The sequence below is a fragment of the Thermobia domestica genome, chromosome 1, assembly GCF_964235325.1.
Source record: "Thermobia domestica chromosome 1, izTheDome1.hap1.1, whole genome shotgun sequence".
NCBI lineage: Eukaryota > Metazoa > Arthropoda > Insecta > Zygentoma > Lepismatidae > Thermobia > Thermobia domestica.
The window spans coordinates 286,957,395-286,982,599 of NC_137454.1; the positions used below are offsets into that span (position 1 = coordinate 286,957,395).

Sequence of the window (25,205 nt, forward strand, 5' to 3'; positions counted from 1 at the left end):
TGATGAAAGACATGTTTTTCTGTTTTCATATCTGTCTCACCGTTTCAGATTTTTCGGGGTTGCAACGGACGCTTAAAGATTTCAATAAAAATGAGTAAAGTGCTGCCACCAAGCGGAATGCATGAGACCTCCCCAATTTTGGTAACCGGTTTTGATCTTACCTTGACCCAAGCTTTCAGGAAATATATACATCACCCCCACTTTGTGGGTTCAGGTTCAAGTACTCCCTAGTTAGTTCCAAAAACTTGACCAGAGAACCTAAAGAAGGCATTATCATTGGCTACTGAAGTTGTTAATTTTGTAAAGTCAAGTGCTCTGAATACTCGTCTCTTTGAGGCTCTGACCTCAGTGCTCAACATAAAACCTTGCCTTTCCATATAGAAGTTCGTTGGTTGTCAAAAGGTAATACAGGGTGGCTCAAATGTAGGTATACGCCCCTGCGTTGATCAAGTATAACATTATAGTTTATGAGTTTATTTGCTTCGGCTGTTTCGAGCTCAAGGTGTAAGTAAAAACATATTAAAAACAAACAATAAAGAAACTAACTCTACCTGATGGATAACAATAAGAAATTATATAAAATGCAATGAACGGTACTGTATACCTACTTTTGGGCCACCCTGTATGTTAAGCAGGCTGTATGTGTTTAAGTTAGACGTGGAAACATTTCTCCTAAGTGCAGGAAAAGATATGATCTTTAAACTTCTTTTACTGGTGGCATATTTGTATTTTCTCTTCCACATCTTGCTGACTTTTTTGATATATTAAATAATCTTCTCCTACTTTTTTGATATATTAAATAAACTCCAACGTAGAAACACAAACAACATCTTTGTCGAACTTATCACCGAATATCAAGAAACTTGTGAAAGAAAAGCAATGTCAACCCATCACACTCAGTTCTTCCTCTGCCCTTATCTGATAAATATCTGAACTCTATTTTATACACTGAAATAGCATTTTGTACTAGTTTCTGACAATTTTATATATATATAAAATTAATTTGTTGAGTTGAGTTGAGTTTAACGTCCCTTTTAGCAGCGAGGCTATATGAGACGGGAACTACTGATTAATGTGGAATCCGAACCACATGAGTTCCCGCCGGGAATCGAACCCGGGTCTCCCACAAAATTAATTTGTATAATTATTTAGTTTTTAATAAAATATTAATCTTAAATGGGAATAGGGAAGACTACATGTCAAATATGTAGCATTTTGTAGATGGCTAAAGCTAAAGTGTAAATGCTTATTATAAGCTGGCTTTCGTTTCACAATACCGCATTTTATTTCTGTCATAGCTTGGGACTCCTTGCTTGCTCTTCACGCCCCCCCCCCCCTTAAGGTTGGGAACCACTGTTCTACAGGGAGAAGTACTGTCACTGTTTGATTTTCAAAGATGGAGAAAATAAAATACATAAATAAATAAATTAAAAAACCTACAATACTTGATTAATCAAAATAGTCGGCCTGTGCAACCACACACACATTTACCATTGCACAGTCAACGAATGGATTTCGTGACGAAAGAAATCTCCAGGCTTACGATACAAAGATATCCTCAAATGCATGTTGTACCGCCCAATTCTTCAGGGAAGATCTTCCCTTCCCCCCCCCCCTCAAGGAGTGATCGACATGCTGGGAGCAGGCCCGTATTTAGGCAAGTGCTATTCTGTGCTCGAACACAGAGCGGCAGAATTTAGAGGGCGGCAAAATTTTGGATTTTTTAAAGATTAACAATAAAGTAATATTTAAAACTAGCAACCTATAGAGTTCCGACAAGCGCGAGAAAATATGTTAATATATTTAATTCGCTCTAATTACAGTAGTTACGAATTAGCTAGCTTATCTAATTATTTTTAAAAAGTTATCCTCCCCCATCCCAAGGGGTGAGGATGAACCTGAACATCATGAAAACCGATACCGTTAAACTCAGCGACCTCGAAAATTATGAATTCAATACTAATATCTGTCGTTTTTGCTCGACCCCTCCCTGGGGAATGGAGTATGATCTTGAAGTTAAATTGATTAAAACTGTCACTATTCATCTCAACGACCCCAAAAACTATGAATTCAACTCTAATATTGGTCGCTTTCGATTATTTTTAAAATGCCCCCATATTATTCTTACGGGGACTTTGCACTCAGGTGTGGCCTATGGACCTGCAACAGGCCATTTGTATCACTTCTCTGAGAGCTTTCAAACATATTAAAATTTCGTGTTTCTATATATTATGGTTCTCGAGTTGAAAAGCGCTACAGACAGAGCTTATTGTATTATTAATATAGATGCTATTAAACCATTATTGACGGTGAGTAATGTAAACAATTATTTTTCTTATTTTGTCCTATCAGTTATCAGTGATACTAGTGCTGGGGGGCGGCGGCAAATTGTTTACAGCACAGGGGCGCACAATATGCAGTATAAATACGGGCCTGGCCGGAAGAGGTGGCAGTCAGTGGGAGAGATAGCAGGGAATACAGTGGGTGAGGAAGGGTTTTGTACTGCAACTCATGGACAGCCTTTGCGCAACATATGGAGAAGTATTGTCGTCCAACATGACGATATCATGTCTGTTGACCATAGATTGATGCTTGCGGGAAAGTTTGTAATGCACTTCATGAAATTTAGTACTGTAACAGTCTGCATTAATGGTTCACCTTACCTGAGAAAGACATGATGATGGATCACTCCCACTATAATCCACCTACAAGGAACGACACCTTCTCTCGATAAAGAGGTGCTTTGAGAACACGTTCTGGACAATCATGCCCAGATCATTCGTGATTGTTATAGCAGATCAATTTTTCATCTGAAGTGTGACAATCCGACGCGGAAAATTTTTCCGGTCATTGCGTGCACTGAGACAACTGCAAACCTCTAGACGGCAATTCTTATTGGCTGTTCTCCATTCATGTAGCATCTATGAGCCCAATCTTTTCACCTTACTGATTGCATGAAGTCGCAGAACGACAAGAGTATGGTGTATGACAAACTCGTATGCAATGGCATGAACACTTTTCAGAGGGTTTACTTCCACGATGTTCCTCAGAAGCTCATCCGAACAAGATATTGGTCGGTGACCGCGAGCCTCATTTTGCAATGCTGTATCATCGGAACGAAATTTGACAAAACAACGACGAACGGTCGTTTATTCGCCATTTTTTTTCCGACTGTGCAGAATGTCCCAGTTTTAACTTGTAAAGAAAAGTCACTCGCAACTGTGTATTTTTCATGGTGCAAGTTTATACGACTCGGTTCAACAACGCGCTGCCTCTTTACTTCTGAGGTATCCGATCCTGTTAGCTGGGCATTTTCTGAGTTTGCAACATTAGACGTGTAACTTTGACCCATCCTTGTGTTGCGTAGCTGAAGCGGTGAGTTCCCTACGAGACGTCAAAGTGGATCTTTCCGACCAACCTAATAAAGTTTTTCAGATATTGATCAGTCCATGGTTAATATTCTGAAGATATCAAATCTTCAACGGAATAATTGTGGACGGAACGAGGAAATTAGCACTATCAGTACTAGCACAAGTACCTAATAAAACTTATCTGCAAACAGTAACACAGAGCCCTTTTTTTTTTTTTTTTTTTTTAACATCTTCACAACCCTTCTGCCTTCTGGCACACTGTGGGGTTATTTAAAACGTTGAAATGAAATCTTTAAGTTTAACGTCCCACAGTTATGCCGGTTAGGCTAAAGGAGACGGTGATAATGAGAAATGAGTGAAATGGTGGAATGAAGAAAGTGGGAGGAAACGGGAGAACCCCGAGAAAACCCACAAGCACGGTGTATGTCTAGTTAAGATGTTACTTATTATTCACGCTTTATTCAATAAGAATTATTCATGAGAAGTTGTCTAAGAGGAGATACACTAGATGCTACCATATACTCATTGCAATTCCCTGGATGACAACATTCCCATTTATTTTGCGACCACGAATTCCCTGACTTCTCCAAATCACGATTTATATATTTCTAGGTCTATATATAATGTAAAAAAAACAACTATACTTTTCACGACCAGTGAGATCCTCATCTAGTACGCATAAGTTTTAGAACGCAAACTAACTTATTTTATAAAATATCCCCTACCAATTAACCGGATAAGGCAAAAAGTGAAGTAAGTTCTAAGAAGTAAAATCTGTACTCAAATTCCCTGACTTTTCCAGACTTTTTACGAATAAGTTCAATTCCCTAACTTTTCCAGGTTCTCCAGAACTATGGGAACTCTGAACAACCTTCTAAATTGGGATGAGTTTAACTAATAAACAACTCAACAAAACACAATAACCATGAAGAACAAACTCTGATGTTTCAATTAGTGGGAAAAATGTTTAGATGTCGAAGTCAAAAATCCTTTTCCGTTCACTGGCTCCGTTCCTACAGTTTCTCCTCCTGTTAATTTCTTTTCACTTTCTAACTACATAAAAACAGCATAATAGGTAAAACATCTTAAAATCAGTACCATTTTTGTGTTACTTTCTTGTAAAAATGAAGATAGATAAAAATAGAAAGCTATTTATTTCTGTAGAAAACAGTTAGTCGAGTAAGCCAAGCCTTGAAGCTTGGTGAATCATACATGCATAATCGCTTGTGGCGGTAAACCAAAAATCTGTTCTCGTAACAAAAGAAAATTAGTACAGATGGTTAAATACAATAGAAAAGCTACTAGTAAAAATCTATCAAATCACCTGAAAGTGTATGGAACTGACATATCTCCATCTACTATAAGAAAATGATTGTGTACAGCGGGCTATTCAGCGCGAAGGCTCGTAAAAAGGCGAAATTGACCCCAGCAATGCCAAGGCAAAAACTGGAATGAGCAAATGAAATGAGAAATAGATTCAAGGATGACTGGGGCAAGGTAATGTACAGAACATTTCATATTTATTTTAAAGAATTGTGCTACGATTGAATCAACATTGTATTGTGCTATACAACGATTTACAGGAGCAGTTACTTCTTTTACGTGCCGTATATGATATTGTGATAAAATTTAAAGTTAAGGCACTGAGACATTGTATTATTTTCAGGTATGTTTCTCACAAGTAAACCTTACGTTTGGGTGAATCGAGCTGCTGACTGAGACACATATGAGAAAGTAGTACTAAATGTGGTCAGTATTTCAGTGAAGTTATAGGTGCGAAGCTCCAGGGGTTTAGGAGATACAGCTACCAGAACATCACATGGAAGTACAGAATAGTCTTCATACAGTTGGAGGTAAAAGCCCTGTAAGACCTCTTGTAACGACAAAAGGCGAATAACAAATATATGGGTACATATTAGGACTAGGGGAAAGTCATATAGTAAGGGTATACCTGACGGCGGCCATCTTGAAATCCGCCATTTTGAATTAAGGTTAAGTTTTAAAAATAGGAATAGGGTCATGTAATACATGATTTAAGACGCAAATTTAATCAGGAGAACAATGGTGGCGTTAATTTTGATTTACGCGCAATTGGTAAAAAGCTACAGAGAAATTAAATATTGTTGCAGCATATGTATTAGTCCTTTACCCCACCTTGTAAAGTTTGTGTTAATGATAATAATTAAATAAAAAGCAGGTGGATAAATATTAGGTCTATGGTAAGAGTTGCCTTGATGGCGGCCATATTCAAATCCGCCATTTTGAATCAGACAAAAGTTTTAAACAAAACGCATAATATTGACACCTTATTAATAGCAAATTTTACCATAAATCCAACGATATAACCATTTTTGCTCATCAAACAACTAACATTGTAACGTCACCATTGTATTTCTGATTAACTTCTAGCCCGAAGTCATCTATTGCATTACTCTATGCCCATTTAATTTTGTGCTGGTTAATGATAAAGCAAAAATGGTTATACCGTTGGATTTATGGTAAAATTTGCTATTAATAAGGTGTCACTGTTATGCGTTTTGGTACTTTTCTGTAATTCAAAATGGCGGATTTGAACATGGCCGCCGTCAAGGCAACTCTTACCATAGACCTAATATTTATCCACCCTCTTTTTATTTAATTATTACCATTAACACAAAATTTAATTGGTGGGGTAAAGGACTAATACATATGCTGCAACAATACTTAATTTCCCTGTAGCTTTTTACCAATTGCGCGTAAATCAAAATTAACGTCATCATTGTTCTTCTGATTAAATTTGCGTCTTAAATCATGTATCACATGACCCTATTCCTATTTTAAAAACTTAACCTTAATTCAAAATGGCGGATTTCAAGATGGCCGCCGTCAGGTATACCCTTACTATATGACTTCCCCCTAGTCCTAATATGTACCCATATATTTGTTATTCGTCTTTTGTCGTTACAAGAGGTCTTACAGGGCTTTTACCTCCAACTGTATGAAGGCTATTCTGTACTTCCATGTGATGTTGTGGTAGCTGTATCTCCTAAACCCCTGGAGCTTCGCACCTATAACTTCACTGAAATACTGACCACATTTAATACTACTTTCTCATATTTGTCTCAGTCAGCAACTCGATTCACCCAAACGTAAGGTTTACTTGTCAGATGAATCAATATTTTCGGTAAGTGAAGGAAGTAGACAATATACTTGTAGTGTCTGATTGAAACATTCTCTCCGAAACAATAAAGCACTCAACGTCAGTCATGATCTGTAGCTGAATGTCTGTGTCCCTGCCCTGGTAGATTGTATCGTAAAAGAGATGCCGAGTCAACAACTATGTCAGAAAGTGCTACAAACTACACTTATCCCACAAATGAGAAAATAGTTCCCTGATGGGGCTCCATGTCATGAAGCAAAGGCTGTAACAAACTTTCTGTGGAAATTGATATTCACGTATTACCATTGCCAGGAAATAGTCCCGACTTGACCCTATAAAAATATTGTACGCTATAGCTAACAAGAATGTGAAAACAGAAAGGATAACCACAAAGACTGATCTCATTGCACTATTTATACGAGTGGCAACGTTATAAGATGAAAAGGAATTGTGTAAATTTAATGAAAAGTATGCTCAAGTGTATAGAAATGGTAATAAAATACAAAAGGATGCATACGAAGTACTAACACGTTGAAACGAAGCTGCAATAAATGATCTGTTGAACACTGTATTTGTTTCTATCATTTTTCCACTTTTAGTCTAATAATTTTTTCACGTGTTTGTGATACAAGTAAATTTAATAATAAAACCAGATTCCTGGATTTTCGATCTGTAAACTCTCAACACATATTGTAAACGGAAAATGTATAGTCTCAAAACATTTTTAGTTCCGAACATTCCATTCCTTAAATTCCAGACATAGGTAGTGCGTTTCTGTCTTGTAGATTTTTTTTTTTTTTTTTTGGTAGAAAAGTTTCTGAAAACAGAAATGCATAATTATATTATTATTATTATTTAAAAAGAAACCTACATATCTTGGCAACTGCGAGTTAAAATGTTTTAAATTTTTGCCTGTAAATAATTTGTAGAATTTAGATAAAGGCAGATGTTTATACAGTGTCTTCTTATGTTTAAGCCCAGATTATTCAATTTACTCCAGAAAACAACTATCTGAAACTAACAATAATAAAAACAATCACAATATTTACATACAACACGAACAATACAATGTACCATAGCAAAACAAACGTGAAACCTGCAACAACAGGACATTAACTATGCAACAGTCACGTTTTAAATAAAGATACAAAAAGATACATAAGCCAACCTTTCTCATGATTTACACACCAAATAAAAATACGGAAAAAGTACTCCCGCTGTCTTATTCAGGATTACTTTCTGTTGTGCATATTACTTAGTTGTACAAACAAACTTAATAACTCACCACAACAAGCAGCATGCTGATTAAACACGATGGTTTAATGAAATAAGAGCAACCAACAACACAAATTTCCACAATCATTTCTATGGTGAAGTAGACTGTAGCAAAGATAAAGACATAAGCACATCCCAGCACAAAATAGTCGAAATCAGTAAAATAACGCTGTAACTTCAACGCTGTAATGTCATGGGACGTAAATATTCCTCCGGTAGGAGGAATTTCAAATAAAAGCCTACAAAAATAAAAGTTAAAAATTACCATTCGGTAACTAAACACAAGCATTAGAAAGAACAAAAATGTAAACAAGTTCCACTTTAAATGTGAAAGAAAACACAATCATAAACGTAAAGAAAATTAAAATACTAATGAAGAAATAAAGTGCATACATTTCCTTGCGTATACTTTACGTAAGCTTAATTTTGGAATTTCCGTTATGATAAAAAAAATAAAATAAAATAAAAAAAGTAATAATTCCTAGCTTGAATTCGTCTAAACTCTCAGAATTTGTAAAGAAGGTATGACTACATACGAGAATAATGGATGTTTAAGCTCAGCAATGTTTTCAGTCCGGTGCCCAAAGCAGTAGAGTGACAGGGCGGTTTATTCAGTTCTCAAACTTGCAGATAGTGGTGCATGGATAAACGTAAACGAAAATGTGTGAGCAAGCGTCACTGTCTCGTTGATATAAATAGATAGAAAAGGTGCTATGTAACCAGATGACCACATTCGAACAGGACAGACTAGAAGGCGTCTTCTCTTACCGCGAAACTGATGCGAGTACAAGGCATGCTTGAACAGAAGAAAATCGTAGGCAACGACAATCGGACGGTCGACCGTGCATTCTGACAACACTACAGGATAACACATCTTGTCCGCATGGTCGTGACGGATCGTAAAGCATCGTATCTGTCGCTGGAACATAGTAGCGGGTGAAGACATGTCTGTGTCGATGATTCGACAGCGTCTGCTGGTAGCTGGACTGGCGGCGCCCATATCTTTTCGTAGTGCCAAATTTATCTGTGTCGGAGCGCTTGATGGGACATAAGGAAACCAAAAACACAACTTAATCATAAACACAAAACTGAAATCAAATTAGAATGTTTATTTATGAATGAACATAACTTTGAATATTTCTACTGCAAGTTAAAAGTACGTAGAAAAAATAAAATAAAATAAAATAAATAAAATAAAAAACTCTTAATCTATCCTGAAACTAAAAGGCAAATATTTATTCCTGATTCTGTACCGGACCGTCGCTCCTCCCTCAAACGTGCTGGAGCGACGCTCTGTTCTGCTCCGACTCTACTGCACCCCTACCTTTCCACTGGATCCAACTGACCCATAATTCCGAACATCTCAAGCTACAATGAGTGCGTAAACACTGTTGCTGATATGTTCAATGAAAACGGTCGTGAATACGAACGATTTTCTCTTCAACGTGTTCCACGGTGATGACCACATACACGTTAAACGGTATTATGTTGACATAATCTGCTAGTGTACACTGTCGAGCGTCATGGCGGTCGAACGGCAAGTGTGATGGTATGAAGATATAACGTAAAAAACACGCGATCTCAGCTGTTATATAGAGCAAACTCACCAGTGCCCGCTACATGAGAGAAATGCTAGAGGCCAAAGTCATACTTTCCTTCAGATGGTTTCAGGACTTCATATTCAGCAGGACAACTTTCTGCTACATGTATTCCGGAATGTGCAAGCTTTCTTTTAAACACGACGGGTACCGCAGCTTCCCTGCCCTGTTGCTTACCGGACATGTGTGGCACATGGTTGGTTGGTACCTTATTCGTCACAGTCTTCTGCCAGATCTGTCAATGTCTTACGGATTCATACCTAAGCAATGTGGAAGCGATTCCTCAGGAACATGTTCAACACCTGTTCGACGCTGGTATGTATAGAGACTCTGATTGCAGCACATGGGGGATTCATGTAATAATGATTTATCAAGGTTAGAGATGTTGCACACATCTGAACTTACCATCATTTCTACATATCATATGATCACACTCTTGTAAACGGAAAGAAAATTAAAGCTAACATTTAAGATGATTTCATAACACGAAAGTGTCGATAATACAAACTGGAACTATTGAGTGACTTTTACATAAAAACAAGCACAAGAGACCGAGAAAAACAATGGTTGAATTAAATCACAGAAAAGGGAAACAGTGCAAAAGCATTACATGTAGTTCTTCAACGAACAAAGGACACATATTGGTATTTAGAAAAATGGAAAGTTACAATAACACTAACACACAAATTACTTTATCTTTCCATTTTTAATTTTTTAAAACTATATCAGGTATCTATTATTAATTCTCATTTATCTTTTACCTACCGTTGACTATTAATAATTGCTCAGTAAATTTGGAATACAGAGAAAAGTAGCGGAGTTATTTTTAGTACATATACACATACTACTGATATGAATAAAAATGACAAAAGGGTGTTTAATAGAATGGGATTTATTGCATTTTTACGTATATTTATGGATAATTTCCGTGAATTTCGCATTAGAGCATTTTTTATCACATCTCTATAAATGTATTATGAGCAGGTCCGTATTTAGGTAAGTGCTATTCTGTGCTCGACCACAGGGCGGCAAAATTTGGAATTTTTTTAAGATTCACAATATATATTTAAAACTAGCAACCTGCAGAGTCCCGCAGGAGCGCGATAAAATATGTTAATCTGTTTAATTTGCTCTAATTACAGTAGTTACTAATTAGCTAGCTTACCTGATTATTTTTAAAAAGTCATCCTCTCCTATCCCCACCACAAGGGGAGAGAATGAACTTTAACATCATGAAAACTGATACCGTTAAATTCAGCGACCTCGAAAACTATGAATTCAACACTAATATGTGTCGTTTTCAATTACTTTTAAAATCTCGCCCCCCCTACCTTGAAGTTGAATTGGATTAAAAGTGCCACTATTCATCTCAGCGATCCCGGAAACTGAATTCGGGTCTAATATTGCTCATTTTCGGGAAGGGGAAGGGAAGGGGGTCAAATTTTGAGAGGGGAGGCTGCAAACTATTTAGAGCACAGGGGCGAACAATATATAAATGCAGACCTGATTATGAGGTCACTGATTGAATGAAAACTATAATGTGCACACACTGAGAATAAATGAAAACAGACATGCTACGTATACCCACTGTACTTTTGTGCATCAATTACGATTGTGTGCGGTAAAAATACAAAATAAACAATTGTTAGGACTTACAACAAGAAATATGATATCGACGAGATTCCAGATATTATCAAAATGAGATCTTTTGAATTTTGCTATTTCAATACCTTGGCGCAAAGTAAAGTATACAATAAAGAACGCACAAACTAATTCACAAGCTAGAATGAAATGATCAAACGCTGTAAGATATCGTAATAACTTCATTACATAAAATGAATAAGTTGGAACAATGCCTCCAGTTGCAGGAAACTCAGCCACAAGCCTGGAAAAATACACCGAACACTTACTATTTATATAGCCTATATAACTAAAGACTATGCTACACGTCTTTACATATATAAAAAGATAGATAGATACATCCCTCCCCCAAAAAATAATATGCAGAGCTACTCGCATTAAAGAAGTCATCTACAGACTTCACGGTAGTGAATCACATTCAAGTCAAAATGTGTGATATTCTATCAACACATGGTGCTAGTCATATAAATTCCATTGTTAGTATGCATTGACAGAAAATTCAAGTAAAAATGAGTGACTCATGATCATTTTGAAGTGATGTTAATATACGCTTGCTGATATGCTAATGTTTAAAATGCCAAAAATACCATATTCATTTTTGTATTTACGATGGTTTCGTATGCTCCATTGTTGCTTGTTGAAATAGTAACGACGAGCATTACATATACGCTTCCACTGAGCGACAATTGAGCAGAGAAGGATGTATATTGACCGCCGTAAACATTTTTCAAAGAATAGCGTTTTCAACGTTTTTAAAGCCAACATGTCTATACGGTATAGAGAACTGCTAAATTTGGAAAACTACTTTCTCTTTCAAATTTTTGTCACTGTATTAACCCTCTATGTCTACAATTCCCAAACAAAACTAATATCTTGCCTCACCTTCCATACTTTTGTTTATACTATGCAACATCTATATGAAATTGTCTTTTTTTTATTTCAATTTTAAGAATTACAATTTGACATATAATGTGCAGTACTTCAGACCTCGATTCAACTGTCGTGAAATTCTATGTTTTAGGCAACAGTACATCTAATGCTGGGCGGTAAATTCTCGTGCCAAAATAATAGGATCACAGCAGATGCTTACAAAAATCCAGGGTATTCGAGAACTTATATATATGTGTGTGTGTGTGTGTGTATGTATGCATATACGCCACTGATTATTCGTGGAACTGGGTGGCGCGGCAAAAACGGATAATCCGCAAAATGGCCGAAAAAGGCCACAAATCAACACCGAAATGCTTCTGAACAATATTTATTTACAGTAGGGACCTTACACACTATTAGTAATTAGTAGTTTTTTGTACTTTCAAGTTTGTTGGTTTACTTTTAATTTTTTTTTTTTTTGTTTTTGTTTTTGTTTCTTCGTGTCAAAACACCTCTTCTTCATTTGTGATCAGGGTTGAGTGATTTACATCGGCTTGGTTTAAACTATGATTTCAGCCTTTTTTTTTAAATCCATAAACTAATTTGGTTTATTCCATCTTTTTGAACACTTTCCCGTAATGCATGTTATGAGATGCAACAGGAAACAGAAGAGGCACGTAAGTATATTATTTTATACGTTTGTTCAGATAATGTGTTCAACTTATCTGCCTATTATATGTAGTCACTGTCACCTAATATAAAGGAATAAATAATCAGTATTGTAAAATACTTCAAGTATGCGTTATATAGAGAAGCTATGGAACTTAAATTTTTTTTTCTAACATAGATACGGTGGAATAGCTTCGTAGATTGCTTGGATGAGTATGTTAACAGTTAGTTAACAATTGTGAAAGTATACGAAGAAAACTGACTAGTAATTGATTCAACTGTACAGAGGTCTCCAATATGGCATTAAGAGGTAAAGCTGAAGATGTGTTACATCTTTCTAAACCTATGGTCACAAGATTTGAAGTGCATGAGAACAACTGCAATATAGAAGACTCAGCAAGAATATGGAAAAATCTTCAATGAGTTAATGCTTCTTCCTTTGATTTTAAAGCTTGAAGGTAATAGGAAACTATTTAATGAGCCATATTTTGATTGTACATTAATGACACAAGTGTCAAAATATGAATGGTTTGAAAAGATCTCAAATCTCAAACAGAGAAATAACAATGATTTATTTTCTATTATCCTAAATTATTAAATGCACAAACGTCTACAGCTGCCATTGAAAGATCTTGTTTTGTAATTTGGCTTTGTTCAATCATCGCTATGAAACTGCAAACCAAGAAGGCTGCTAAGCTGGTATTTTTGTTTCAAGTTTTCAACAACTAACTAATTGAGTTGAAATTGTAAGTTTAAAAGAAAAAAAAAAAAGAAAGTTACATGTGGTTTTTGAGTGCTAGCGGAAAGTGACAGAGTAAAATATAATAATTATACACTGTAGTTTCTATTAGTATCAGTGACTGCCAGCATTTATTCGTATATTGTAATAAAGTATTTAATTTACTTCCAATATGGTTACAAACGATCATTATTAGGCAGAATTTCATTTGAAATATTATGATTTCTGTTACAACAACTCAATTATAATTTGCGTTCTTAATGCTGTGTGTTACAACAGAATTTGAGAAAAATTTTCAAAAAACACTGTACCTATGAGGTACCTTTTCTGTTCTTAAAATCATGAATGTTAATTTGCAGATTGGTTTCATTTTCAATTTACAATACTACTTAGTAACAGTATTTTCAACTTAGTAAAAGTAATAAAGAGGATAAAAGTAAAACTACATCATTAGAGCTGTGCCTGCTAATTCTTTATGTGGAAGAGCTGTATCTAGTATTCTGCAATATATAAATACTATACTTCAAAATAAGTTTTTAATACAAATAAAGAAATTGTTTTAAACCATGAAAGCCGGTTTAAACTAAATGAATCATGAGATTTGTTTTTTATTATAAAAACCTGACCTTTTCAATCGAAAGTTTAATAATATATAAATCAAATGACAAGCTACACGTTTAACTTGTGACGATGATATTAATGTTAAGTTCCTACATATAATGTAATCTTTACTTACTGAACTAGACAGAAGAGGTTAATGTTTGGGTTATAGACCATAAAATCTATAAAAACTGCTCTTGTTCCTCGGTCAAGCCATAATTGTTCTTTCAAATTATTTATTACTTCCTTAGCCAATTCCAAAGATGTATCCATGCGTACAAAATACCCTCCTCCACTGTACGTACTAAATAAACCTCTATACGATCGGGCTCCAATAATATCTTCGGAACTGTAGTACCACCTGTGTAGAAAGAAAAAAGGAATTATGTAATAGCAAATAAATAAACACAGTAATGTGGATGATCAAAATAACACAATAATGTGGATGACTAATTTTTATCTGGTGCTTTACAACAGTACAAACAGATGTCACGAGAGAAGGTTGAAACAACTAATTTCAAAATTTAGCTCTTTACGGAGCTATCGAACAAACGAATGGTTTAAATGTTCACTTCTGAAGCCCATGGTTGTTTGTTCGGTTTTCCGTGGAAGTTCTTTCTTAGCTTATTATCAAGTTTAAATTCAAAATAATATTCTCTCTGTACAGATGCAGGTAATACTGAAGGGAGACGGAAATGCTGATAACGGTATTGCTGTTCTTGCCAAATAGTTCTGGCTCGAATTTAAATCAAAATATCTATGCTTTCATTGTTCTTCTTATTTATTATTCTTAAATCATGGTTTAAACCAGCGGTTTTTTTCCAAAAAAAAAAAAAAAAAAAAAGTTTAAACCAAAAAACGAAAAATGTTCGTAAAAGTGTAAGTGTTTGTAAAATCTTGATGAACACACATTTGTGGGTTATCACGTTTCAGTCCCGTATATTATTTGTATTATATTCAGACCTAAATTCCCCATTCATTACTCAAAAAGATTATACTACAAAAGCAACTTTTTTTTATATAAGTTTATAAATGTTTGTGTTTTTTTGTAGTTATTATTGTTATGTAATTGCAATCAAAGAAAAATTCTAAATATTGTTTCGTTTCAATGTTTACTATTGATAAAATACATCGAAATGCCGTACTTTGTGTGTGTGTGTGTGGGGGAGGGGGGAGGGGGGGCATACAGACCCTACGAGAGGCATTTAGTGAAATGAGAAGCATCTTTGGTATCTATTTATGTATAAATGAGTCTGAGCCAAAGTGGACTCAAATAATTCGTATCTTTATTCACTTTTCAAGTGATATGCAAATTAAGTCGTTGTATTTCTTTAATTTGGACCAATAAAAGTCGTTGTTAACTAACTTGAAACAAATTAGTTCTTCTGTACTCCGTAGTACTTTGAAATTATCCATATGTAATTCTGTATAATGGTTTCACTTGTGCAACTGTTTATCTTTTTGTCCTTTTGAAATGACTCTTGACAGTTATATTAAGAAGCATATAAAGATCAGTACAACGTATTTTTATCAGGATTCCTTCGTGAGTGAGTCGGCAGACGTATCGCATTTGTGGCCAATTAGTCTTGGTACCGAGTTCAAATGGAGGACAATTTCTCTCGGATGTAACTCGAGAAGCAGTTTTTATTCCGCTTTAAGGTTATGTGACCCCTTCCAGCATAAGCCGGCTGTTGCATAATAACATCAAGGCGAAACAAACTTATTTCTGTCCATATATGATATGAACATATAGAGCAAATTATTTAAAACAAATAAACCTGGTTCAAACCAAAACAACCGTTTTTTTTTTGTTTTTTTAAAATAAAAACCATGGTTTTTGCCAACCCTGGTCTCTACATCGAAGAAAGATTTTAATTTTGGATTATTAAATATTAATTACGGTATATTTCTTTAGAGATATTTGAGTTTATTTTATATTAGAGAACATAGATTAGCATTTCCAAATCAGAACATAATTGAAACGAAAGGAATATATCTTCAGTCCGTCCAAATTAATAAATAAATTTTAAAAAATTCATAATATCTACTCGATGTAGATGATAAATTTTCCATTTCAAAAGTATATAAAATGTTAATTTCCTTTTTCAGGTCATAACTTTGAATATATAAAACGGTAATTAGTATAGGTAGTTGTACACAACAGTAGTACTTAATTCTACTTTTACCGAGTACCTACAAGTTGCTATATATATATATATTGTATATAAACCTAACCTATGAAATCTGCTGACCGATCTTCCCTCTCGAAATTGATAAGTTCGCTCGGTATATTTTTTATTATTTTGATACATATCTTTCACCAATTGATTTCTTCTACTGAAAATAATCAGATAACACTTTTTGAAGTTGGTTTATTTTCAGTATTATTATTTCAGTTTGTAAAATGATTAAACATATAAATCTCCTAAAATGTAGTACAAATCTCTTGAAAATATAAATAGTTAAGTGTTTAGAACTTCCTCAAGATCCCACAAAATTCATTTAAAAGAAGTTTTTTTTTTTTTTTTTTCATACAGGTGAATCACATAAAGCTCTAACAAAGACAAAAACTTTTGATATTATACAGTAAAACCTGTTTTCAACAGACCCTTTATTAAACGAAAACTTGTGTTAAACGGAAATATTTCACAGTCCCATGAATTTACTGGCGAAAATCGTGTTAAATTCCCTTCATTAAACGGAAACTGTATTACGCCGACAACGGAAGTCAAAATAAGCCACTTAACGGAAAATTTCAAGTTTCGGAGTGCACCATTTAGAAAGCTTTTAGACATCCTATGGGAGGTTAGATATATTTTTTAGCAAAACAGACAGTGATGTGCAAACCGAAACAGACACGACGGATATTAAGTTGTAGTAAAAATAAATATTGTAAACTGACTAAGGTACGTACAGCATCATATTTTATCTCAGTATGTCCATTATATGCATGGATTTTTTTTTTTTTTTTTTTTTTTTTTTTGCATAGGTCTACCTTCGTTAACCCGAAACCTATCTTTAACGGAAATTTTTCCTAATCCAGTTCGAGTCTGCTAAAGACAGATATTTTAACCGTCTACTGCTGAAGTTTTGTACTCATACTAGGTACAAAGCAATGGGGCCCTTAAAAGTTTCAGTTTATGTTGCTCCACACCTATGTTTCTACTTGCTTCAGAAAATACACTACAGTAAAAGACTTGATGAATATTGAGTGGAAATCGCAGTTTCTAACAGAACAAAAAATTCTCATCGCTTAATTCTGTTCTTTATACAGAAAGCTACCTTACTGAGTACTATTATATATTTTTACTAACTTTTAACAGAGAATATAATATGCTTACAAACTCTCGGTGTCAAAACCGTGTTATACCATGCACAGGGCATTGAAAAACTGTTGTACAAGCTCACTTTTGAAATGAGCTTAGCTCAGCTCAAACTTTGCTGTGACTGCAAAAACTGAGTTAGGATCACACTCAAACTGAAAAATTTTTAAATGAAGGCACTCTATTCAAACTAAAATTTTTATTTGAACTACGCATAACTTCACGATCACTGCTGCAGAAATTATGACTATATTTGTGTTACGTAGTAAAGCAGATGTGCTAAAAGACAAAATGAATGATGCACTTTAAGTTAATTCTACTCTTTTGTAATGGGAGTAGAATTCACGTCACTGACATTGAGCCTTGATATATTTAATACAATGGTAATTAATATGGTTTAATCAAGGATTATGGGAATTGTACTCTAAAGCAATTAGACTTACTAAGCCATTTAGTTTTATACTTCAACTTAGAGAAAGCTTTTTATATATACGGAGCACTCCTCTAAGGCCCTGATAAAGGAAGGTAGTTCGTTGCGTTCTCGAAACAGACCTCTCCTTACCTGATCCAGAATTATGTCTATTCGCAGTTTTTATTGTTTTTTTTTCTCCCTCGTAGTGCTGCTGGCTGTTGCCCTCAGCACGTGTGATGAGACTCCATCTCGGGAAGGGGGAGGGTTGCTCTGTGGTAGAGCGTTCACCTCTGGTGCTTGGGGTCCCGGGTTCGACCCCAGCCCCCGCCAAGTGAACTTTGTGGTGGACAAACACCGTGTGCGTGGGTTTCCTCGGGGTTCTCCCGTTTCCTCCTACTTTCTTCATTCCACCAATTTATTCGTTACTCATCGCCGTCTCCTTTAGCCTAACAGGCATAACCGTTGGACGTAAAACTCAAGGATTTCATTTTATTTTTTCCATCTCCGGGCATTCAACCCGAAGAAAGCAGAAACCTCGAAGTTTCATGACGTCACATGGCGTGGTATTGTCCAGAACTCCACACTTAACTAGGTGACAAAATGTCTTCAAGCTAGGGTGTGATGTACGACTCGTGTCTCGACGTTAGCCGCTTCCCTTGTAGTCAGCAAGTCTATGGGACGCTGTGACGGAAGAAACCTTAGAATGTAGGAACAGAAACAGAAGTTTCGATGCCAATAAACTTAATGGACATGTTAGCTTAGTAGAAACTAGTTTCGTGTATAAGGAATTCAGACAGGGAGATTTAACAGGGTGTCTACTAAAATTCCAAAATGAAATTTCGTGACCTTTTCTTTGCCAAATCATAAAAGTTCGTAACATTCTCAAGAGCGAATCTGGGTACGAATTAGGCCGATTTTTCATGTATGCGATAGAAGCGCGTTTTGGTTGCGATTTGGTAGTGTCTAAGGCCGACCATAGACACTTTTAGTGGTGAATTTTGACGATCTGTACCTATATTTGTGCAGACGAAAAAAAAAAAAAAAAAATAGTTAACCAAAAGCAAAATTTCTTGACTTTCATGACCGTTCTCTGATTTCGTGACTTTTTCATGACTTTCGTGACCGATATACACACTGTTTAAAGTGTGATGATGTAGGGCCAAAGAAATATAACGTGAAGGTCGGTAAAAGGGAAGTAGCTGACGCTCATGTTTATTAGAATTCTTTTGAAAGAAGAAGTTACAATTCTGCATCCGCAAGGATATTTTAGGCTACATGAAATCTGTTGATGTAAATATTGCATATTGACGAACGATTTTCAAATGTGGGAGTAATGTCCTCGGTTGACTGGCTTCTACGTTTGAAGGTAAATTAATCATCTAATACCTTGAATAAAGATCCTGGATTCGAACCATTGGTCTGGGGTTCTGTGTATCTGAATGCGTAACACTTATATCTTAAAATGTAATAGTCATGATGAATATTTATTTATAAGAAATTGTATGTATCTATTATTCATGATTCACAATTTTATACCGCAACTGCAAAATGATTCACGCATCGTAACAAATTTAAAAAACGAAAGTTTTTTGAATAAGCTAAAAGCTATGTTAGGCATGTGAGAACTGAGTTTTCAGGAAATATCTATTCGGAAACTATATTGTCTTCTCAACCAAAGGCTGATGGGCAACATGGAATAATCAAATTTCGTGTCTGCTTATTGCAAGCTGTTAAATACGCATATATGGTTGTCTTTACCTAGCTACTCCGCTGGTCTAGTGGCAAACGCGTGCGCCTTTGGTTCATAAGGCCTCGGGTTCGATTCCTGGTGGGAGAGCCTTAAAATTTGAACGCATTACGGTGGTTCCGCTTCTATCTTAAACTGTGGATCCACGTCTTATAGCCTCGGTGCTGAAAGAGGCGCTAAACTCACATTCAATTCGATTTTCTTGCTACTAAGTACTACGTTCTTGGTTTTCCTTCTCTGGGACAGAATCCGCTAATTTTCATTTGTTTCTTTCAAGACGTCTCTATTACTTCTCTTAATCCACTATAAGCACAGTATTCTTCTCCAGCACATTTCAAACGTTTCTAATTTGTCGAAGTGTTCACATTTCTGATATATACAGAGCTACACTTCATATAATTCTCTTTACAGTCTTTTGATTGCTGCACTTTACATGTTCTTCGATGTTAATAGTAGTTTCTTTCCGTTAAGTGTTTGCTTTGGATGTGACATCCTCGGTCTACTACTTCTATGCAAGCATATAGTGTTACCCGAGTGTTTACCAAGTGTTACCAAGTACTAACTAACTAACTCTATGGCCTATGGAATTTGGAGGTTTAACGTCGTGTTCGCAAAAGCTCTCAATTGATTTCTGTCTTTAGTCAACTGGATCAAATTTCTACTTTGTATTTCCATTTCTGCGAGATCCATCTTAGTATTGTCCTTCCACCTGCACCTAAGTCTTTCTAATGATTTGTTTTCCTTTGGATTTCCAGTTAAACTTTTAAAACGTTCCTACTTTCTTCCATTCTGGCTACGTGACCTGCCCACCTGAGCCTCCTAGATTTGATGACCCTAACAACATTTGGTAAACGGTATAAATTATACAGTTCCTCATTATGAAGTTTCTGCCATTCTCGTTCTCAAATACTTTCAGTCTACGTTCTTCCCTCAGAATAAGCGACTATGTTTCGCAATCATACAGAATAACAGGCATGATTATCGTTTTATATGTTTTCAGCTTCAAATTCCTCGACAGAATTCGCGACAACAAGAGATTTTGAACTGAGTACGAATCCTGCTTTTAGTTTGCATCTAATTTCTTCGTAAATATAGTTTTGATGTGTTAATATTGATCCTACATATTTGAAAGTATCTACTTTGTTGAAAGTATTGTGTGATATATTAACGCACCCGTAATCTGCAGTATTACAATCACGATGAACTTCCATGTATTTAGTTTTCTCTGCATTTACTTCTAAACTCATGTTTCTGCAAGCGTTTAATAAGACCTCTGCATTTCTTTCTATTGTTCTACTGTCATCCCTATTATATTTACCTCATCAGCATATGCCATAACCTATTGAATAATACACCGTGTCCATAAAAATACTATCATACTTTAACCCTTTCGGGATTTTATGGTACAATTTGTACCATACGGGTGTTTCATGGTACATTGCGTTATAACCCTCCTATTTGAGTTTTTTCGTCCTTTTTTTTTCCCCAAGTCCAGAGACATTGTAGAAGACCTTACGTATGGTTTCACATTTTCCTGCGTCGAGACATAGAAGGTGGTGACGTCATAATTTTAAAATATATATATTTTCTTTTATTAAGCCTATGTTCATTACTTTTTGGCGGGCTTATTTTTGCACGTAGAAGATTGAAATTTTGCACAAACATTCAGTCCACCGAGTAGTATTTACCAGATTTTTTTCAGATTTCTGCGTTAAAACAGGGGGGTCCTGAGGGGCAAAAAGTTGAAAAAAGGGATATTTTGACCAAAAAAAATCCTTTTCTTCGGGATTTTCCCACCTTAGATACATGATGAAGACATGTGAATGTTACCGCCTGAAAGGCAGTTCTATTCTGAAAAGAATGATTGGTGAATTATAGTCCTAGGGTAAATAGAGATGTCTCAGGAAATTTTTTACCTGAGATTATGGTCTTTTGCGGTAATTTGGGGCATTGTGTGGATTCTTGATAAAATTTCTCCCGCCCTTACTATTCAAGATAGAAACTTGAAATTTGGCACACACATTCAGATTACCAAATACTATTTATCAGATTTTTTGAGATCTCTACGTTCACACAGGGCCGTTCCAGAGGGGCCCAAAGTGTGAAAAAAAATTCCCCTCGAAATTTTCCCTTTGACATCTCTTTTCCTTTCTTGGTATACGGTATGTGCATGCAAGTGGTACCATTTGAAAGCCTGCTCCATTCTGAAGAGAATGAGGTATGAACCATGATTCTAGGATAAATAGTGACGATTCAGTAGCTGCTTGACTGAAAGTCTAAAAAATACCCCAAAAACCCAAAATCCCGAAAGGGTTAAAGTGGCATTACGTCGCTTAGATAATCGTATTTAAATGAAATTGGTCGCATTTGAAAGAAAATATCAAATATTTTTTACTATATCTCATAGACATTGAATGTGGGCCCCACGTGTGACGACGCAGACATTAAGACGATATTCCCATTCACGCCACACACGCTCCAACATATCTGATGAAATGGACTGGATGGCAGCACTAATACGAACTTGCACTTCTTGCAAGTTTTGAGGCAATGGGGGTACATAGACACAATCCTTTACGTAACCCCATAAAAAGAAATCACAAACCGCCAAGTCAGGCGAGCTCGGCGGCCACTTGTAGAAGACATTATTATCATTTCCCTGAACGCCGTTCATTTAGATGTTCCCGAAAATGTAAATGCCAGTGAGGAGGTGCTCCATCTTGTTGGAAAATAAAGTCATTGCCTTCTTCTTCTTCCAATTGTGGAAATAACCAATTAGTGAGCATGTCAAGATACGTTGGACCTGTGACACTGACTTCTCGAAAGAAAAATGGGCTATAAATTTGATGCTATAAATGGGCACAAAAGACATTTACTTTAGGGGAGTCTCTTTCAACTTCCAAAATGGCATTTGGATTCTCGCTCCCCCAAATCCCAACATTATGCCTGTTCACTTTTCCACTAACATGGAATATTGCCTCATCACTGAAAATTATTTTCCTGACAGTTCATTATCCTCCATTAATACCACAAAATGTTCACAGAAATCTAATCGTTTTACGGTATCATTAGGTTTCAACTTATGCATTAATTGCAGTTTGTAGGGGTGAAACTTCAGTCGCGTACGTAGGATCTTAGATGTGATAGATTTACGTATGTTCAACTGCTGACTAGCTCTACGGACAGACTTCTTAGGGCTACGTACAAAATGCCTCCCACATTGACACATGGTCTCCCTGAATGGCCTTTCCTTCGATAACATATGCAGCCACGATCCACGAAATCACGGTACCACTTCAAAATTTACATGTCTGTAGAAGCCTGATGTTGAAAACTTCGCCTAAAAGCACACCGAACCTGCTTCAGACTCTGCGTACTGTGATACTCCAAAACACACCAACTTCGTTCTCGTGGGATCGCTATAACTCCTTAAAACTTATTTTTAATAACAACACAACACAACGAAAGGAAATAAATTTACGTCAGCACGTTACGGCGTAACAGTACAGAAACATAAAAGCTTCCCAAGTGCCTCCAGCAGAAACAGCAACTGCCAACAAAGAAGCCATATCGACTAATTACAAAGTAAACATGAGTGAAATTATTTTTCTGTGTTTGATCCCGTCAATTATTGACATTATTGTCCATTGCTGACATGCACAAAAATATTTGAGTTTTTCTTTCAAATGTGACCAATTTCATTTCAATACGATTATCCAAAGCGACGTAATATCACTTTAAAGAAGTATTTTTATGGATATGCTGTATTCAGCTCTAGACCTTGGTTGATGTCTTTCATTTTCCTTACGGCGTACTCAAGAACAAAGTTAAATGATAATGGCGACAACGCTCTCCTTCTTTCAGGCTATTCTTGACGTGAAGGCTTGTGGACAAGAATTTTCCTACTTGAACTTTACTTTGGGATTCATTTAAACATATGTTAATTAGTCTAACTAGTTTCTTCGGTATTCGGTAAAAATGTTGTACAATGTTTCCTTCCTAACCGAGTCGTAAGCTTTCTAAAATTAATAAATAATTGATGTTCCAGGGCATTGTATTCCCATTTCTTTTCGAGTATTTGTAGAATGGTAAATATCTGGTCGATAGTTGATCGATTTTGCCTAAATCCGCACTAATAATCTCCAATAATTTCATCTGCGTATGGAATCAATCTTGCTAATAGAATGTTTGAGAGGATTTTATAGCGTGTTGACAGAAGAGAAATGCATCGATAATTATTACAATCAGTTTTACAGCCTTTCTTGTGAATTGGTGCAATGATTTGATTCTTTCCACTCTTGTAGCAATTCCTCCTTGTTACAGATAAGGAGAATGAGTTTGTGTATTTTGTTCCACCATTTTTCCCCTCCAGCTAAAATTTACTCAGCCGGAATTTCGTCTACACCAGGAGATTTGTGTTCCTTTAATTTCTTTTAGTGATTTCTACTTCCGTTCGGTTATGGTCTGCAATATACGATTCTGCTATGTGCATGTCATTTTCTTCACGAACATTTGTTTTTGGTTGCGTGTTAAGCAAATCGTAAAAGAAACCTTTCCATCTATTCAAGATGGTATCTGTATCAGTAAGAATTGTTCCGTCGGCTTTCTTGAGTATATAAGCGCGGGGTTGATAACCTTCTTTAAATTCATTGATGCGCTACCAAGAACACTGTTGAGAATAATTTCTACTTCCTTCTGTTCGTTCGTGTACTTGAGTACTTTTGTTTCTTGTTTGTCTTCATATCACATATTTTATTTATTTGAAGTACACTAATGGGTTACACTCAATTACAATGTCCTACTTAACTATATGCAATTGCATAATTAATAATTTTCTTTTTGATTCCTTTGCTGTGTTGAATACTGGACTGTTCGATAAAGAATGACCATTATTTGTTTATACGATATACTTGTATGTGATATATTTTCTGCAAAAAGTTAGTTTTATAATTTATGCACAGCCAAAGGTGAAATGTGCCAATGATACACTCAGCGGCGTATTCTGCATGAATGCAAGGCATGCATTGCATGCGTTCTTATTCTAGTTTATTTATTTTTAATTAATTTTCAAGGAGCCAAGACTGAAAAATTACGGAACTTCCCTTGATATCGTAGGCCAGTACGCGTTACGAGTTGTGAAAACTGTTCACGTGTGGCGCTGCAGTATTCTCGACAATGTGTGTAGGCATCCGCTCAAGATCCTTGTCGTCCGCTAGCCTGTAAACCTGTGTTTTATTGGGTGAAAGAAGCGAGAGAAATCCAAAATGCATGCAACTCGAAAGTTGCACGCAGCATAGTTGCAATCTATACATATACACGAAATGACTAAATCAAAGATATACCAAATACTCTCTCAATTTAAATCATTAGCTAAATGAAGGAAATGAGCTAAATGAATTAAATTGCTAGTACGGAGAATATGTATTGACATTATCTCAAATACATTTACTTTGTAGTCACTTAATGTACTATTTGTTAAATAAAGAATCGCGCAGATGTGATTTAAATGTGTATGAATTTGTTTAGTGAAAAAAAATGCTTAAGTGGTTGGAAACAAAGCATTAAAAAAAAATGTCTGACGTGAAAGCAAAATTTCTTCTGCTTTTGCAGCGTTGTCGGATCTAAATGCAAGAGAGTATCGGTGTATGAAAAAAATGTTTTATGAATGCTGTGAAATATAGGTTTGAATTACGGCAACAAAGCGTACTCTTACGGAAAGCACAAGTTGGCCGAAAAATCCGCGAAAATTGACGAGAGAATGTGTTATCGGAAGTCCTCGTTCGAGCGGGAAAAGTTCATTGACTCATAGTTGAAGAAATTT

General features: G+C 35.7%; 1 protein-coding gene across 2 annotated transcripts in view; it reads right to left on the bottom strand.

Moving 5' to 3' along the window:
- LOC145661218 (polycystin-2-like) overlaps positions 1–25,205 on the bottom strand; it is a 128,621-nt gene that overhangs the window by 42,523 nt on the left and 60,893 nt on the right. For both annotated transcript variants that reach the window (XM_081726676.1, XM_081726679.1), the window contains exons 6-7: positions 14,039–14,263; positions 7,796–8,024 (exon numbers count right to left, since the gene is read on the bottom strand). In XM_081726676.1, the coding sequence (XP_081582802.1) occupies positions 7,796–8,024; positions 14,039–14,263 (454 nt within the window). The remainder of the gene's footprint in view (positions 1–7,795; positions 8,025–14,038; positions 14,264–25,205) is intronic.